The sequence below is a fragment of the Nematolebias whitei genome, chromosome 3 (genome assembly GCF_014905685.2).
Source record: "Nematolebias whitei isolate Nwh7 chromosome 3, NemWhi1, whole genome shotgun sequence".
In the NCBI taxonomy this organism is placed as follows: Eukaryota; Metazoa; Chordata; class Actinopteri; order Cyprinodontiformes; family Rivulidae; genus Nematolebias; species Nematolebias whitei.
Window position 1 is genome coordinate 23516016 of NC_056500.1, and position 20178 is coordinate 23536193.

At 39.4% G+C, this 20178-nt stretch overlaps 1 protein-coding gene across 1 annotated transcript in view; it reads right to left on the reverse strand.

Moving 5' to 3' along the window:
- Window positions 1–20178, reverse strand: part of trabd2b (TraB domain containing 2B) — a 108510-nt gene that overhangs the window by 17814 nt on the left and 70518 nt on the right. Inside the window, exons 3-4 of the mRNA XM_037674690.1 lie at window positions 10296–10442; window positions 7251–7425 (exon numbers count right to left, since the gene is read on the reverse strand). Coding sequence (XP_037530618.1) covers window positions 7251–7425; window positions 10296–10442 — 322 coding nt within the window. The remainder of the gene's footprint in view (window positions 1–7250; window positions 7426–10295; window positions 10443–20178) is intronic.

Consider the following 20178-nt stretch of genomic DNA (forward strand, 5'->3'; position numbering starts at 1 on the left):
ATGTTTTTCCTCATAAAATAGTTGCTCATTACTTTGATTGTAAATATGCATGTCAATGTCGTTTTATGGAAAGCATCACAATTGTCCATTTGGTGAATATTTATATTACAAGATACTTTTCATCAGTTGAATCTCCAACATTTTATATTGATGTTCTGCTAAATGACAGTCCATGTGTGCCATACTACACTTTCAATTCCACCATGTTCAGTCTGCATGTCTTATTTTTCCCTCTCTATAGCTGCAGTGTTCCTGCTATTAAAATGAGAAGATATGGTTAAAAATTCAAGTACCAGGAGGTTCTTCCAGCAAGCGACTTAAAAGGCATATACACCAGACAAAAAGTATCTGCCACATACAAAACCCAGTCTGTGCAAGGAGAACACAGATGACCCCTCCATACATCTTGCTGACAGACTGTTTCCTCAACCTTTTGTTTTTCAAAGTTGGTGCTGTTTCCACTTGTCTTTTGCCATGCACTACTTCAAGATAAGCAGAGACATTAACTGGAAAGCATAATGTAGCACAGAGATAAGGTGAGAGAGGTTTGAGGAACATTTTAAAATGGTCACCAAGACAGGGTAAAAGTATCCTAGAGCTGATACAACAGATTAACTCCACATAAACAACCCTAGACCCCTAAAGGTCAAACCACACTTGTGGTAAAAATAAACCTAAATGTGTGCTAAGACAAAACTGTCTGCAGTAAAGTACAAAAGTTATCCCTCCATCGCCCTCCTTTCCATTCTGCAAAGAACAAAGGATTCCTAAACACATGACGTGCAGAAGTGGCATCTCTGTCATGTCATAAAATGTTCAAAACTACGCACGGAGAGAAAAAAAAATGCATGAAGTGAGACAAAGATAGACAGTGGCAAGAAATGGTGGCAGTTTAATGAAAGACAACAGAGCAACGGAGGTGAAGGGCTGAGAGAGCAGAGCAAAGCCACAGAGCAGAGGCATGAGACTCACAGACGAGTTAAAGATGAGACAGAAAGGCAGACAGATAAACGAGGAAAAGGGCTGAGAAAGCAAATGTGCACCAGGAGGGGAAGAGTCTCTGAGACAAAGTGACATGCTGCCAGGCTCCCCCCAGTTCACCACTCCAACACCACATCACCACAAGTGGCTGCAAAACACATGGGACCCACTCTGCCGGCGCTGTTACAGACTCACACTGCAAAACATGTGGACGAATATCAACTTCAAAATACAGTAAAAAGTTGCGCAGATTTCAAAACAAACAAAACTGCACATACATTTAACACGGGTTGCTATTTTTGGTGATATAAATGTGGAGATCATTCGAATTTGAGTGGCAAGTGTACACAGCCACTTGTGGAAGTGTGCGTCAGGAAATTCCACAGGATGTTTTCAATAAGAATGGGCAGCAGATGCAGCCAGGAAACTGGCAAATAAAAACCTGCTGAAGCACATCACCAAGCCCCAAAACACTCTGTATACCCTCTCAAGCCTCCACTCCTGAGCACAAATAACTCACATGTGCTTGTGTTTACATTTTTACTTTCTATGTGACTGAATGAGCTGATGAGAGAACGGATTTTGTTACAATCTGGCGATATTGTGTCAGTTTGTTCAAAGGGGAAACTGATGTTTTAATTTGGCGACACTCAAAATGCTACGTATTGCTGAAGTGTGTTCTTCTGATTGCCCCCCGTTATATTATGCTAACAGTAACGGTGAACAGCAGTGACCACAATGCTGTGTAGAAAGAGGAGAAGTGGCTTTGGAGAGACAAAGTGGAAAATAAAGCAACATGTAAATATGAATAAAAAGGCTTTGATAAACATCAGTTCAACAATGTTGCACTCAGCAAAAGTCCTACTGCTGGTCTATGATAAAAAATCTAATATGACTGTAAGCTGACATTAATTTACTGTAATTTAATTTTTTATTCATTCCAATTACAACAAATCTCCCTTTACTGCCATTGGGATGTTTACAGCTAGAAACATGGAAAGATAAAGAGATGATTATGGCAAGCCAAGATGTAAATATAGAAGGAGTAATGACAACAGATGAGAATCTGGTGGTGAGTGAGGGGCTGGAAACTAGGACAGCTGAGGGAATATAGAGGCAGAGAATATTACAAGAATAACAACAAGACTACTCTAACACATACAAAATACTAATTAAACAAATGTCTGGTGTACTTTTAACACTGAAATCATATCTGAAATGTTGGTCGAACGTTGTAACTCCATTTTTACTTTCTGCCATTAATCGTCTTACGAGTGTGAACTCAATGACCTATGTTTTATATTAACAACCTGTTGATGAAAGTAAGGGCAATAAATGATGTATAGAAGATTGGAGGAAAAAAGAACAGACCCCCTCCCCCATTTAGTTCTCATTCAAATTCCCTCACTGCCAGAAAAGTTGAGGTGTACACTGAAAGTAGAGCGGGAGGCATGCGTGCAAGGTGCTGAGCTGTGCAGAAATTAATTTCCTGCCTGAACTGTTTTATGCACGCATCATAAAGTTTATTTACCTTTAGAATAAAACTCTTCCACTGGATGACATTAGTGACTATGGAGGCTCTGGCCTGAAAGCTGTCCTAGCTTGTTTCTGACAGTCCTGCTTTTTTGTGCTCTTTGCTCCTGGTAAAAGTGACTGGTCCAAAACCAATGAAGTTAGAATGACCTTCAATACATGTGTCTGCCAGAAATATTACAATAAACACACACACATACACACACACACACAAAAGATGAATGATACTAGGTTAGCTGTTTCCTAAAAAAAATATATAAAACCTTTGTGGGACACAGTTACAAAATGTTTTAAGTGTCATGTTACAAATATTTTATTTTACAATCCACAAGAAGAAAGTCTATCGCCCAATGCCTGCAGCTACACACGCACATTATTTTAATGTGATTTGAGCTCTGACTATAAAGACTGGATTTTATATGATCACATTGCTGCATGTTCACATTTGTGAATAGAAATATCTCTACCTCACCTCCCTCGGCTATATTTACTTTTCAATAATCTTCTGAGAATCATATCCTTTGCACTCCCTGATCCATTTACTATTCATTATGCGCTCTCTTAGCTTCGCTAAAACACTATCCTTACTATAAGATCAGGTTCTAAAAGTTTTGAGCGAAACTTCAGCACAGCCAGATTTCTGGTAGTCCATGTTGGCACATAACCTGGTATCAGTGGATGATCAAATTTCATGGCTGGTGGGAAACTGGGACCAGCAGGGACATTTACAGGACCATAAAGACATGCATCAGCATTCTGAGTAGAGAATTTAAACATGAGAAAAAGGAAGCAATGTATAACTGAACACTTGAGAAAAGTAATTTTGTCTGACTTACAAAATACTTTATACAGTATCTTAATTTTTGTGAACTTGTAACTTTAAGGTTCAATCTGTGCACAGCACCATTTATTTATTACTAATGAGCAACTTTCATCTTTATATGCAAACTGTTGGGAAAGGTTTAAGAAAAATCTTAGGTTTAATTGTGATATTCAAGTATAAGGAAAATATTTCAAATTATGAATCCTCACACCATCATCTCAATTAAGTGTTTTTATAATTTATGAGTTATAGCAGAGCAGTGGTTAGAGCTGTCACCTCTCAGTGTGGTTGCAAGATCGCCTCCCAGCATTTTGGGTGGAGTTTGCATGTTCTCCCTGTGCACATGTGTTTTCTTTGGTTTCCTCCCACAGACCAAAAACATGCATGTTAGGCTGATTGGTAACTCTAAATTATTCCTAGGTGTGAGTGAGAGTGAATGGTTGTTTGTCTTGGTTTTTCTCTATGCGGCCCTGTGAGGGACTGGAGACCTGTCCAAGGTGTCCCCTGTCTTTTGCACAGTGACTGCTGAAGATAGACATCAGTTCCCTGTCATCCAGAATGGAAAAAGAGGGTAAAAAAAATGCATGGATGGATGGAGTTATAGCACTGCAGCCAATGAGTTTAATCTTTGCTTCTATTGCGGTGTCTAGTTTCATATATGTATCTCCACATGGAAGATTTTCCATAAAAGGGCATAAATGTGTTTACTTGCATTATTTATCTGTAATATTCTGAAATAGCTAAACTGCATCGATAATGAAAGTATAAAAATACAAAAATGATCTAATTTGATCAGTATTTCTATTTTAACGTCCTGAGTTTTTTCAAACACTGTATCAAGTTCCTAATGAGCTCCTGTTGCATTAAATAAAACTATAATCACATGCAGATGTTTACTGACTGCTTAGGGCTATTTCTGTGTTTGCATGCTGAAAAATATGCACTGATACATGTATATGTAGCAGTACATTATATAAATTATACATGTACAGTATATAAAAAATACCTCCTGGTGTGTGTGTGGGTGTGTGTGCGTGTGTGAGCTTGAATGAGCTCATCCAGCAGGCTAACTGTAATGGTTCCTGTCACTTCACACTAGCTGTCAGTCTTGTAACACACACAAGTCTGCAGCCTTTAGGTGACCTGACACACATGTTCACAGAACATTTATGCTGCTGGACTAACTGGAATTTTTATGTGTCCATGCTGGGTGCACAGGAAAACTTCAGCTGTCTTTTAATATTCTGTTATTTTTACTTTACATCTCAAAATGAAAAGACACCCCTTTCTCCAATAAGCACATTAAAAAAGCAGTGCTGAAAAGTGTGGGGAGGAAAGAAATGGGATATGTCCTGAACATCATGTGAAGTTTATTTTCTTTTGATAGATCACATCCCACCCAAACATGTACATAAATCAATAAATGAAAATATGGATGATTCTTTAAAATTTCCCTCTATTTTTCTCACCACCTCCCTAATGGCATTTTATTCTCACATGACAGAGGATCCTAGCTTTCAAACAACTTTTACTGGTTCAGTGTTGAATATAAGAAGTGATTATCTTTAATGTTTACTTAATCATATTTACATATAACATATTTCTACATCATTTCCCTCTTCAGAGTCAAAGAACACACTCCAGGCTTAATTACAATGTTCATTTACTACACATCAGCACAGACACTTCACAGTTAGTGCAACAGTGTTCTGTCCAAACATCACAAAAAGCACTGGGAGGAAAAAAAGGAACCAGGCATTCAGCATTAATCACACACTGTGGTGCACACTTGCACAAAGTCACACATAATTAAATTCATATACACACATAGCCCAGAGGTGGAGGCAGCCTTTTTCATGTTCACAAACAGAAACTCAGTTGTACAGTAAACAGACATGCAGATACCCACCCACCCACCACCTGTTTATTTATGCTAAAGCACTGTACAACATGTCTTTGTGCATGAAGACACACACAAACATGCTACCCCCAGGACACATCACACAATTCAGGAAACATAATCAGCATTAGCCAGGAATGCTGATTGTAATTGAGACTCCTGGGCAAGTGTGGGTTTGAGTGCTCTGGCATGTATGTACATAGATTTCGCATGCCATAGATCTGGGAACCACTGACTGCCATTATCATTGTGTCTTTTTTGAAGTTTTACTTTCAAGCACAATTAAGAACAAATTTGTTCACCACAAACACACATTAGCTTGACAGAATCATCACTCCAAATCAAAGTAAGCCTGATCTTTTTATTTTCCATCCCTCCCTCCCTTTACCTGAGAAGATGCACCATCCAGCAACTTCAGGGACTTCCCCGGTGCCTCCTACCAGTGGGATGTGCCTGGAAAACCTCCAAAGGGAGGCATCCAGGAGCCATCCTAATCAGATGTCTCAATCACCTCAACTGGTCCTTTCAATGAGGAGGAGCAGCGGCTCTGTTTCGAACTCCATCAAGATGATGGCGTTCTTCACCCAGGCTGAGCCCAGCCACCTTACAAAGGAAGCCCATTGTGTTCCAGATCTAGTTATTTTAGTCTTGATACAAACCTCATGACCATAGGTGAGGGTCAGAATGTAGACAGACCAGCAAATTGAGAACTTTGACTTTTGACTCAGCTCTCACTTCACCACGACTGACTTAAGCAACACCATCATTAATGAGGATGAGACTACAATCTCTCGATCCATCTCCTGCTCCTTCTTACGTCACTCGTTAACAAGATGCCCAGATACTTGAACTCCTCCAGCTGAGGCAACCCCCCACCCCCACCCCTCAACCCAGAGGGGGCATTCCACCTGTCTCTGTCGAGAACCATGGCTTCAGACTTAGAGGAAATTACTCTTGTTCCAGCTGCTTCACACTTGGCTGTGAACCGCCTATTGCACGCTGATGTTCTTGGCCTGAAAGGGGTACATGATGGATTGATTAAGGAGATCCTCAAAGTGCTCCTTTCACCACTCAACAAAATCTTCAGTTTAGGTTAACAGTTCCCTATCCATACCAAGCACAGCCAGGGATAGGGCCCACTTTCTTTTCCTGAGTTACCAAACCATTTATCAGAACTTCATCGAGGCCGACCAAAAGTCCTTCTCTGTGGCCTCCGAGAATTCCTCCCATGCCCCAGTTTTTACTTTCACAACCACTGAAGCCACAGTCCTTCTAACCACCCTGTACCTTCCAGCTGCTTCAGGGGTTTCCCAGAAGAACCAAGTCATGAAGGCCTCCTTTTTAAGCTTGATGGCCTCCATCACCGCTGGTGTCCATCAGTGGACCCTTTTGTTGCCACCCGACAGGCATCAGTGACCTTCAGGCCACAGTTTCTCGGAGCCACAACTTATGGCCTATTCAGAGTCAATGTCCCCAACTTCCCTTGAGATGTGTGAAAAACTCTCCCGGAGGTGTGAGTTGAAAGCCACACAGGCCAAAGGCTCCACCAGACATTTCCAATTCACACTCACTGTGCATTTGGGTTTACCAGGTCTGTCCAACAGCCTCCCCTGCCACCGGATCCAAATCACCACTATGTGGTGATCAATTGACAGCTCTGCCCCTCTCTTCACCACCTGAGTGTCCAAGATATAGGGTTGCAGGTACAATGACACAATTACAAAATCAATCATTGACCTTTGGCTAGTGGCCTGGTACCAAGTACACTTATGAACAACGTTTTGCTCAAAAATGGTGTTCGCTATGGACAATCCATGCCTAGCACAGAAGTCCAATAGCAGTAGAATGAGGGAATCCCAGATGGCACACCTTCCAAGACACCATCCAGAGACTACAGAAAGGTTGGATAATCTGAACTGATGTTTGGTGCATAAGCACAAACAATATGTCCACCATTTTACAATGAAAAATACCTCACTATACAAATTCTATATATGTCAGAGACTGACTTACCTGCACCAAATGCAAAAAAGTAAGTCTGGTTGGGATTCCTCTGCAAAAGTGTTGACACACGTCGCGCCATTCGCTCATTGCGTTTGTAGATGAGCTCCTGGCGGAAGTAGCTGTCAATCTGCTGGGCTGTCATTCGGTCATGTGCTGGCAGGGATCTGTTAATGAAGGGAGGAAGCTGAAAGGAAGAGAGACACTATGAGGGGATGAGACTTTAAAAGCCTCCATGTTGAAAATCCATCTTAAATACAGTGAAGACTTTTTCAATTATACATCAAATATACAAAACAATATGGGGCAAAAAATATCTGTTAAGACCCTTTTAAATGGGAGTCTTGGGGTATTTCTGGTAAGACCACTTAAAGAAAAATAACCAAAATCGAGCTGTAATTATTATTATTTTTAATAGGAGCACAACAATAAAGCAATGCAATGTATGCATGTGCAGGTAAGAAGATTAATGTAGATTTTTTTATATGCTACACTGAGAATTTACAAAGGTCTGTGCAAATAAATATACCTGTATACCTGTATACCTATATACAGGCTGGATTTGGTCCTTGTGCCACCAGTTTGTGATCACTAATCTAATGAAAACTGCGGAGCCTCAGGAGTCAAGTGATGGATAGAGGTTGCAAGTTGTGTTAGTTAAGAATCAATTAGGAGGGTTTATGCTGACTAATAAATCAGTTTAAATAATTGTATGTGGTTGTATGTAATAATAATTTATTCATTTGTTTAATCCTTCATACTTGTTGAAAAAAATCTGAAAATTATAGATTTAAAATGAAACTTGATATATTTTTTTAAGCAGCTTTCATAATACATTAGGACTTTTTCAACGCCTCATAATCTAATGCTAAGGCAAAAGAAATACCAGAAAGTTTACCTTCTGAAGTACAAATTTTAAAAACTTGTAGTCTAAGACCTCCACACAACACTGTAGATGGTGGGCTTTTGAGTAAATCTGCATTTAGGACTATAAAATGGCAGCTGCATGTGGGCCTTCACCATGTGTGTATATGTACTATGTACTGAATAGTCTAACAGACGGAGGAAGCGTTAACATTTAGAAAAGCTGACTTGGTGTTTGGTGACAGGGGAGATGCAATAGTGTGTTTTCAGCTACAGCTATTAAAGTGGAAGGCTATCAAGTAACTTGAGGCTGAGAAGTAATAATGTGGCAATGTGCAGATGTGTGGAACTAATGTACAAGCCTAAAAGCTTGAGGTGATGATTATGTAATGGCAGAGTATTGGGTATGAAAGTATGCCAACTTAAATCCAGTGTCTTGACAGATTTGGGGTTTTGGAAAGTGGTGCAGATGTTTTTAGACTTAAGCTGTTAGTAGTTGAGCTTAACTGCCTAAAACACTTTAAGTTATGGTTTTCTCTATTGTCCAAAAATACCATGATATTAAATTTATTGCAAACTGGTTTATCATTCCCTTAAGATTTCCTGAAAAAATATTTAAGGGGATTAATTTTTACACAGAATTGTACTGGTATATTTTACAGTACTTATGTATTAACAAACTTCTGTATACCATGAACATCTGAATGGAATTTCATAAGAGTCTCAGAAAGTAACCATTGGATGTACCTCTATAACTGATCAACGTTTGTAGTCAGCACAATTTAAGATGACCTTAGCAAACACAACATTGTCTATAACTTAATAAATTTGACACATATTGAGCTTGAAATTTGATGTGGTAGTAGCTGAGAGCCATCCAAAACTTATACGCTGAGACTTAACTGATTGCAATATCTTAAACCCTTGGCACGCAATATGGCAGACAATGTGAACTTCTTTAAAAAATGTTAATGAGATCAGCATTTGTTTAACAATATGGCTAGCTCTAAGAAAGGTGAATCTTTGTTTTATTGTTAATGTCTTTCTTTAATTTTATTTTTCATCTAGTAGTTCTCATAACCAAACTGTAACAATAAATCATGTTATATTGGGTTTTGTGTATATTTATGACCAGTTGTTGGAATACAAATGATGTGAACACCTTTTTAGATAATTTACTGGCAATATGATACATTGAGTGTATGAAGTATATATTGATAGTGTAGTCCAGTTTGTTTTATAGTACAAACTAAGTATTGAACTAAATTCATAGTAATATCATTTCAGTTTTTAAAAAAAAATCTATGTGATAAAAGTTGAATAAATATGAAAGATAAAAACTCTTATCATTTAAAAATGTATCTTTTAAAAAAACATTTTATTTGGTCAAGAAAATCTAGTTTAAGCAGACTGAAACAGGCAGTTGTCATTTTTACTACATTCCTTGAATGTCATTCGTAAGTTTGTTTGAGGAGTGCTGCACATGGGTAAATGCCACATGGCAGGTTACAACCTACTCTTTGAGTTGTGCTAAGTGTCAATCTTGTTCAGTTTTGTTTTATATTGGATTAAGCATTTTATTTTTGCTCAATCAGATAGGAGTGGGCGGGATCATTGGTACGCTGCATGAAATGTGTAGTATTGTTCGATACCAGGATTTCTGGTCCGATACTGATACTAGGTAATATTCTGGCTAGTATCGGCGATATTGATTCTACTGTATGTGATGAAAGCTCTATGTGTCTCACCGCAGATATCTGAATGAGCTGTTATCAAGACAGTACAGTGCAGTGTTATCATAGCATTTAGGAGGTTTAATATCCTACACTTTTTTGGCAACAGCTTTACTAATTGAGAAAAATGTCAACTGCAGCTGATTGTTATTGGAGTACATACAGCTTTGTAATTGGGAAAAGAAGAGATATGATATCTAATGTTGTGTTTTTTGGAAAACCTAAATAAAAGCCTCAGAAAATTTGTAATGAGCTGGACAGGTGGTTCATTTTATGTTCTGTATGGTTTTATTGGTGAAACGCTAAAAAAAACAGCTGTTTTGAATTACTAGTTTTTCTGCAGAAAGCTGATGCAAAATGGAAAATTTTAACTCAAATTCTACTTTAAGGAAATAGACAAGAGATTGCTTTTTGTCCTTTATTTCCAAGTAGATCATTAAGAGGACCAAAAGTAACAAACCTGCGAGGTGTCATGGTTAAAGATGATAGAGCTGAGGTCGCCACAGTTGTAGTGTATGATGAGATCTTCAGTGGTGTAGGAGCCTTGCAGGCTGCCTGCTCGGACGCCCTCATGCTGCAGCAGTGTCTGGTTCAAAGCAAATAGTACCTGCAGGGGAAGACACAGAAATGGGAAGGATGCTAAGACTTTCTGCATGCACAAATTGAGTATTCACAGCACAGTTAATGCAAACTTAACATGCAAAGAAAAACAAGCTGTTTGTTTTAGTTTTATACACGTTCCATACTCTCTGACCATGCCAGACCACAGAAGACATGACAAAGTTCCTATGACTTTTCCATCAAGGAGGAAGAGAATGGAGAAATAAAAAGACAGATGAAGGAAGAGAAAAACTCTCTTTTTGACAAGTACAAGGGTGCTGTAAATTTATAACACCCATTAAAACCAAAAGTAAACCCTCTTTAGAAAAAATGTATAGTGTAGCCACTTGCCAGCGTCACACCCCCCCCCCCCCCCCCCAAAAAAAAAAATCTCCACAGCTGTATTAGACACCAGGGTTTAACCTCCACTCTCACACAACCGCTGCAATCCCACACCACCTCTGGCTGGCTTGGCAACCAAGACTGAGCTGTCAGTCATTGTTGAGCAAGAACCAGTAGACTTTTTTTTTTTTACTTTATTTATTGTGTTGCAGCAGATTCACACAGTTCTACATGGTACTTTATATGACAGTCTCAGCTAAGCATTATATCTTCAAACTAAACTAGACTGATTTGTGTCTATGTGTCTAATTACCAAAAGCTCCACTGAGGAAAATACTGCTGGAAGAGCATCAGATGATTTGTAGAGCAGCTGAAGGCCAATGCAGCTGCATAACCAATAGAAGCCAATGTGAAATTGTGGGTTGTAATTCATGCAATCATGTTTTCTCAATCAGAAATGCCTATGCTATGTGTATTAAATGTTTAAACTCCAGGTAACCTTTCCGGTGGGATAATCATAACCAAGCTCTAAGCCCAAACTTGTGACTTTTCCACACTTTTCATCTAAGCTCAATGTTAACCCATGTTGTGGACGTCTGTTTGTTTTGGTCTACATGTTTTTAATAAAGAAAGATAACTGACTAAATATATGTGTGTTTTACTTTCTGATGACCCACAGCCCCTTTCTGATTTTTTACTTTTCTTATATTTGCTCTTTCTCCTCCTGCACTTGAAAATTTACTCCATCCTCCTCTTTCTGTCAGAGCCAAATCTCTGCACTTTTCTCCTTTTGTATCAGAGCTGTCTGAACTTATTCATTCTGTCCTGACATGTTTCCTCCAGTGTTTTTCTTTTTACAGGTATGCCTCTTTTGTTGTTTTTACCCCACCAGAGGCAAATAATCACAATAAGCCACAAACCTGTGACTATTTTAGTTCATGAAAAAATCCAACTTCTTTGCTATTCTACATTCATATTTAATTACACTTGATATCAGCTTGTTTTCATCTAATGCAAGATTCATGATTGATTTAAAGTAAATATATTATTGAAGTTTGATGAAAGACCAGAGAGGATAAATCTTCCTATAGTGGCTAACTTATTTAATTTGCAAAACTGAGACTTGGGTCTTTTGGTAATGGGAAAAAAAAACTGTGAATTAAATTGTGCAAAATCTCCTGGTCAGGATCTACCAATGCACAACCACACATTTGCAGGGATTATTGTAACCCTGAAAGCTTCAACAGTTTCTTTTGCATGGCAAATGGCTCCAGACAACACACATGTGGATGAATACATGGTTGGTTGTGTCGCTAAGGGAGTTGTTATTTCAATATTGTCTGTCTCCTGGGGAGAGAACATCTATGTGGCTGTAACCATGGTGCTTCAGTTTGTCCTGGCATTGAATGAGAAAGCATGTCAGTCAGTGAAGCGAAGGCAAAGAAAGAAAGAAAAAAAAGGCGAGAGAGGAAAAATTGCAAACATTGCTCTGCATTTAAGTAGATGCACACATTTGTGTGTGTGTGCGTGTCTGTGTGTGTATCTCATTGGTTCCCACGAGGTAGTAAGAACATGTGTGTGGAGATGTGTATGTGTTACCTTGTAAGGTTCATTTTTCCAACACATACAACATTGTGAGGACCAACTAACTATTCCTTATGGAGCCTGGGACCCATAAGAATTCAATTCAGTTAATTCATAATGCAAAGTCAAAAGAGAAGTTGTTTCAGGGCACTGTACAAAAACATTCACAAATATAAAAATAACAATTAGTAAAAGTTATCTATCTAAGGAAGCCAGCAGATTGCATTGTGAATCTTCACTTCATTGCAGTCTCCCATCCTGAGCAAGCAAAATCCAGTATTCACTGGTTAACTGGTAATCATTGACTTCACGCAGACTCTCTCACTGGTACATTTTCATCTTTAAAGCACTTCTTGGTCTGTTGCCTTCATATATCTCCTCCGTGAGTGCGGCTACAGCGTGCGCTCTCAGAACACAATTACTTGCAGAGTACCGAATTAGACATCTCCCAGCACCAGACTCACCTCACCACCGGATGAAGAGCATCTCAGCGTGACCTCAGCAGAAGTAAGGAGTACCTTCAGGAGGATTAATCCGCACAAAGCAACTGGCCCAGACAACATCCCCGGAAAAGTGTTGAAGGAATGTGCTGATCAGCTCTGTGAGGTGCTGGCAGACATCTTTAACACCTCACTTACCCTGGAGACAGTTCCCACCTGCCTGAAGACTGCCACCATCATCCCAGTCCCAAAAAGCTCTACAGTGACTGGTCTGAATGACTATCGGCCAGTGGCCCTCACCCCGATAGTCGCTAAATGCTTCGAAAAACTGGTCATGACTCACATCAAAACAACCATCAACATCAACGAGGACCCTCATCAGTACGCATACCGTGAGAACCGATCAACAGAGGATGCAATCTCCTCTGTGGTCCACACTGCACTCAACCACCTGGAGCAGAAAAACTCTTACGTCCGTATGCTCTTTGTGGACTTCACATCCGCCTTCAACACCATGATCCCCCAAACCCTGATGGACAAACTATCCACACTAGGACTAAGCCCCTCCATCTGCAACTGGGTACTAGACTTTTTAACAAACAGACCACAGTTAGTGAGGATCCACAACCTCTCCTCCTCCACCATAACCCTCAGCACTGGCTCTCCTCAGGGATGTGTATTGAGCCCCCTCCTGTTTACTCTGCTCACATATGATTGTGCAGCTACCCATCCAGGCTGTCACATTGTAAAGTTTGCAGATGATACAGCGGTGGTGGGATGCATCACAAACAATGATGAGTCCAGCTACAGGCAGGAGGTGGAACACCTGGAGAGCTGGTGCAGAGAGAATAACCTTCACATCAATGTGAAGAAGACAAAGGAGATGATTGTGGACTTCAGAAGGAACAAAAACACCTACACCCCCCTGAACATAAGAGGATCTGCGGTGGAAGTGGTCTCCAGCTACAAGTACTTGGGTGTACACATGAATGACAACCTCAGCTGGAGCAACAACACCACCAGCCTGATCAAGAAAGCTCATCAGAGACTCTACTTCCTCAGACGGCTGAGGCGAGCTGGTCTGGGAAGCTCAGTCCTCACCTCCTTCTACAGGTGTGCAGTGGAGAGCATCCTGTGCTCGAGCATCAATGTGTGGCATGGAGGCTGCACAGCTGCAGAAAGAAAAGCTTTGCAGAGAGTGGTGAAGGCTGCACAGAAATCTGTTGGAATCAGCCTCCCCACCATCACAGACATCTACACCTCCAGATGCAGGAAGAGGGCCACCTGCATCATGAAGGACCCCACCCACCCAGCACACACACTTTTTGCCCCACTCCCCTCAGGAAGGAGGTTAAGGAGCATTAAGTGTAGAACCACTAGACTGAGGAACAGCTTCTACCCTGAGGCTGTTAGACTCATGAATCTCTAACTAGAATAATCACTGTGAAAAACCATATCATGTTGCTGCTGATCTGTTTCATGTTGCTGCTGATCTGTTTCAATGTTGATGTGTTCATGCGTGCACATCTGCTCACAGACTCATGTTCATGTTTGTGGTGATGTTCAATGTTTTATGTTATGAGTGCTTAGTGTATATTTAGTTGATGTTTTTCTTAGTTCATATCTTAGATGTTATTACTGTTTTTCTTATACATTTTATTGTTGGATGTAACTGGGACCCTGTGTACATAATTTCGCTCCACCACATGTACCACATGAGGTGCGAATGACAATAAAGAAACTCTGACTCTGACTCTGACTCTGACTCTCTTACTCTGCTCCTGTAACCTGGAACATCTTGCAAAAAGATCTGAAGTTGTCAATTTTGACCACTCTAAGAGATTTTAAACATCTGCCAAGATCATGGTAAAAACCAACACAGACATGCTCTTGTTTTTAGTATTTTACATCACTTTATAATGTATCTGTTTTTTGTTTTGTTTTTATATAATTTCTTCTCTTTACTTTTTCATTTTACTGGTAAGCTTTTTATATGATTGTCTATTGTTTTCTGTACCTCATCTGTGTACTTTTTTTAAAATAGGTAAATGAGTCATCTTGGCTCAGTGAGACTAGCCTGTATAAATAAAGGTTGAATGAATGAAAAAAATGGGCAACAGTGGAAACAGGTCCAGGTGTACCTTTTATTGGAGGAAAGACAAAAAAAAAAAACACGTTAAGAAGAGAAATAATTACAAATACAAACAAGTAGATTAGACCAAGTAAAGACAGCAGCAGAGTGAGGAAATGTGGTCAATTTGTCCTCCAGCAGTCTAAACCTATAGGAGCAAAACTAAGGGATAACTCAGGAAACCCAAGCCAACTCTAACTAAAGGATTTTTCATAAAGGAAAGACTTAAGCCTAATCTTAAAAGTAGACAATGTGTCAGCCTCATGGACAGAAACTGGAAGTTGGTTCCACATCAGAGGAGCCTGATAACTGAAAGCTTTGCCTCCAATTCAACTTTTGGAAACTCTAGGAAACACAAGTAAACCTGCAGTATGAGAGTGAAGAGCTCTGTTAGGAAAATATGGAACAATAGCATATGTAATATAAGATGGAGCTAGGTTGCTGAGAGCTTTGTGTTTTGATTTTGTTTGCCTTTGTTTGATTTTGAATTCAGTTCTGAATTTGACAGGGAGCTAATGGAGAGAAGCTAAAATTGGAGAAATGTGATCTCTCCTACCAACTCTCATTAAAACTCTGGCTGTAGTCTTTTGAGATCAGCTGAATACTTTTTAAACAAGTTTTTGGGCACCCAGATAATAAACACTTGCAATAGTCCAGTCTAGATGTGATAAATACATGAACCAGTTTTTCTGCATCATTTTTAGAGAAGATGTTTCTAATAATGTTTGTGATATTGCACAAGTGAAGAGAAGCAGGTCCGGTAACTTTTTAAATGGGGGTTAAAAGACATGTCCTGATCAAAAATAACACCTAGGTTTTTAACATTAGAACTGAAGGCCAAATTAATGCCATCCAGAAGAAGTGAAAGACTGTAAAATTTATTTCTAAGATGCTCAGTTCCAAAAAACACAACCTCTGTCTTGTCTGAGTTTGAAAGCAGAAAATAAAGGGTCATCTAGGTTTTTATGTTTTTGAGACATGCTTTTAATCTAAGTAACTGATGGGGTCCATCGGGTTTCATAAACAAATAGAGTATTTTCAGCATAACAATGAAAATGTATCCCATACTGTTTAATAACTTTACCTAATGGAAGCATATGTAAAGTAAAGAATACTGGCCCAAACACTGAACCCTGAGAAACTCCATGACTAACTTTGGTGTATGAAAAAGATTCATTATTTACACTTACAAACATGAATCTATCAAATAAGCATGATTTAAACCATTTCAGAGCCATTCCTGTAATTCCAATGTCATATTCAAGTCTCTGTAATAGAATATTGTATTCAACTGTATCAAATGCAGCAATGAGGTCTTACATGACAAGTATAGACATGAGTCCATTGTCTGAGGCTATGAGAATATCATTAGTAACTTTCATCAGTGATATTTCTGTGCTATAATGAGCTCTTAACCCTGAATGAAACACCTCAAACAGATTATTTCTATTCAGATGTTCACATAACTGAAATTTTCAAGATTTTTTTAGACCAATGTTAGATTAGATGTAGGCTTATAATTGGACAGAATTCCTGAATCAAGATTAGGCTTCTTAAGTAAAGGTTTAATTTCAGCAACCTTAAAGCGCTGTGGTATGTAAACATTTATTAAAGTTTAATTAAGCCAATCCAAAATGTGGATATTAATTAGGGGAAATATATCTTTAAACAGCCTGGATGGGATGGGATCTTGAAGACATGTTAATTTTTTGGATGAAGATATTATTTTTGACAATGCAGAGAGCTCAACAGGACAACAACTGTCCAAACATAAATCAAGTTCTAGTGACAGATGATTCAATGGACCAACTCCCCTGTCGCCATTGGTTACTTTCAAAGTAACGAACAAATAAAAAAAACTCAATGTGAATGTAACGTGTAACACAATGCATTATAGAAATGTAGTGTAGCAGAAAATACAGGTACTTAATGTAAAATTTAGTGGAGTAAAAGTCGAAAGTCCCCACATTTAACTCTACTTAAGTAAAGTTCAGATACATAAAAAATGTACTTAAGTACAGTAACAATGTACTTGTACTTATTTACATCCCACCACTGCACAATATGCTTTATTGCGAACGTCTTCCCCTTTATAATGTTGTAAGAATTCAGTTTATTTATATAGTTCCAAGTCACAACAAAAGTCATCTCAGAGCAATGAACAAAAACATTATAAAAATAATTTAATACCATTTATCTGAGGAGCAGACTGCTTTGAATTTACAGAACAAATTTTCCATTGCAGAACTTTCATCTTGAGCAAGCATGAAGGCAACAGTGGAAAGGAAAAACTCTCTCATGAGGAAGAAACCTTTAGCAGAGTGTGTGTGTGCGTGTGTGTGTGTGTTTGTGTGGTGTGTGCATGTGTTGAATGACAGAGTGGGTGTTCTCATACTGAAATGGCCTTCTCACGCTGCCATACCAATCTTTTGCAAGCAGGCATCTTCAAAGCAACAAACACTGACTCTTTTATCCCACAGATTTTACTACTGCAAGTTCTGGTTTTTTGGATTTATTTTTTTCACAACTTGTCTCATGCCTGCGTGAGAAACTCCAATTGTGATTGCATAAAAGCTTTATAAGAACAAAGCTGGAAGGAGAAAGGCACATGGATAGTCTGCAGTTTGAGCACAGGACTCCAAAAATTCATTAGCAAGTGTAAAGAAAACAGAAAGACAGAGTCAAACCAGGGTGGGAGCAACATGAACTAAGAATATATTAACATGTATGTATACTGCAGTAATTGACCTTGCAGGGCATTATATCTGGGCAGGTACTTAGCTGTAGAGTTAGCTTGTTTGAATTTCTTTAGATGTTTGAAATATGTAATGAATAAATGTTGATGAGGTGGTCTTGAACCAAGAGAGCACAAACTTGTCAACTGTATCAGTCCTGTCTTTGTAAATCCAAAAAAGAGAAAGTGTGTGATGGAGTAAAAAAGCTGTACTCTGCAATATAAAAGACAGAAGTGTCAAATTTTGGAGAGTATAGATGGAATTCCAGCAAATAATCCATTTATGAATTATGTTTGAGTCACTAAATGTGCATGTCAAAAACAGCAATTAAGCACATGAAACAAATACTAACAAACCACATGTTTCATAAACAAGCATTTTTCCTTCTATGACAATCTTTAATTATTCTCTGGATTATTGTCTTTTTCTTACTTTGTGGAATAATGAATCATTCCACACTTTTGGAAAATGAACAAAACAGAAAGAAAAACAAAATGAATTTTAAAAAGATGTATGAATTTAAAAAGAGCAATAATTAAAAGTAAGGGAGTTTAGCAATGGGAAACAGTACATGTTGCTGCCTGCCATCACTGCCTGATGCTCTCAGCAGGTTCTACACATGCTTTGAGGACCCAATCAGACCACCCAGCACCAGACTCACCTTATCACTGAAGAAGAGTTCCTCAGCGTGACCTCAGCAGAAGTAAGGACTACTTTCAGGAGGATTAATTCACACAAGGCAACTGGCCCGGACAACTTCCCATGGAAGGTGTTGAAATACTGTGCCGATCAGCTCTGCAAGGTGCTGGCCGACATATTTAACACCTCCTCTGCCCTGGCAACAGTTCCCAGCTGCCTCAAGACTGCCACCATTATCCCAGTTCCAAAGAGCTCTACAGTGACTGGTCTGAATGACTATCGGCCTGTAGCCCTCACCCCAATAGTTGCCAAATGCTTTGAAAAACTGGTCATGACCCAGATCAAAGCTAACATCAACATCAATGAGGACCCTCATCAGTACGCATACTGTGAGAATCGATCTACAGAAGACACCATCTCCACTGTGGTCCACACTGCTCTCACCCGCCTGGAGCAGAAGGACTTCTCCTCCTACATAACCCTCAGTGCTGGCTCCCCCCAAGGATGTGTGATGAGCCCCCTCCTGTTCACTCTGCTAATGTATGACTGTGCACCGACCCATCCAGGCTGTCAAATTACAAAGTTTGCAGACAATACAGCAGTGGTTAGTTGCATCAAAAACAATGATGAGTCCAACTACAGGCAGAAAGTGGAATACTTGGAGAGCTGGTGCAGGAAGAACAACCTTCACATCAATGTGAAGAAGACAAAGGATGGAATAAACACAGCTACCATCCATCTGCTGGATACATTTTACTATTACGGCTAGGTTCCTGCTTTTTAGGGGTGAAAATTAGAAGTGCTTAAATCGGTGAATAATGGGATCATTATCACCGATACTGAAATGTCCCCAAAGACCTATATCGGCATAAAATATCGGACCTACCGATATGTCAGTCAAGCTCTAATATATAACATCATAATATAACATGTTATCATAAAAAAATTCAAAAGAAAAGTATAAATGCAACTTAAAAGTTAATTCTTCCAGTTGTTAGCTTTTAGCACCTTGTAGTGGTGAGAAAGAGCAAATGCTTCACCTCCTGGCACATGGCAATACAGTAGTCCCTCGTTACTTTGTGGTTCGACTTTGGCAAACTCGCTCTTTCGTGGGTTTTTAAAGTACTGTACATCACTGTAAGACTGTACATGACAAAAGTTTTGTAGTTTTCTCTCAATAAGCCTACACTATTTTGCCAGTCAAAAGAACTACGTTACCCAAACCATCAGCTCATTTCCCAGAAGTCAACTCTGCTTCCAGCCACTGCTTTCTTGTAGTTTTCTTTCAATAAGCTTACACTGTTTGCCAGTCAAAAGAACTACGTTATCTATAAGCCATCAGTTCACTTCCCAGAAGTCAACACCGCTTCCAGCTGCTGCTTTCTGCAAATGGAGGGAAAGTTGTGCAACGCAAAGTTAGAAGTAACGATAAGCTCACAGAACTGGCAGGAAAATCACAAATAATGCTGAAGTTGAACTCATTCACCGGTGAGTATCTGGGCTGCAGTTGATCCGGACTCAGTGTGACCCAGATCCTGGGGGCTGCAGGGGACAGACGGCAACAGGGTTAGGCCTGATTCTGGTCACACAGTGCTGATCCGAACTGGGCTAGAGGTGGGCAGCCTTGCGTGCAGCGTGTCCTTCCTGGAGTGGCAGCATGTGCACATCAATCTGGATTGTGTGGTGGGCTTCGTCATGCTACAGGGTAGTCGAACAGAATCGAGCCCAACCAGAACCGAGCTGGTGAGTACTCATATAAAAATTTGCTGTAGCTGCTGTACAGTACATATCCGTATGTTGTTAAAATTATGTAGGTTTAAGAGTTTAGAAGATTGCAAGACTGTGGGAAGGGTTTCTAAAGCCTTTATATAT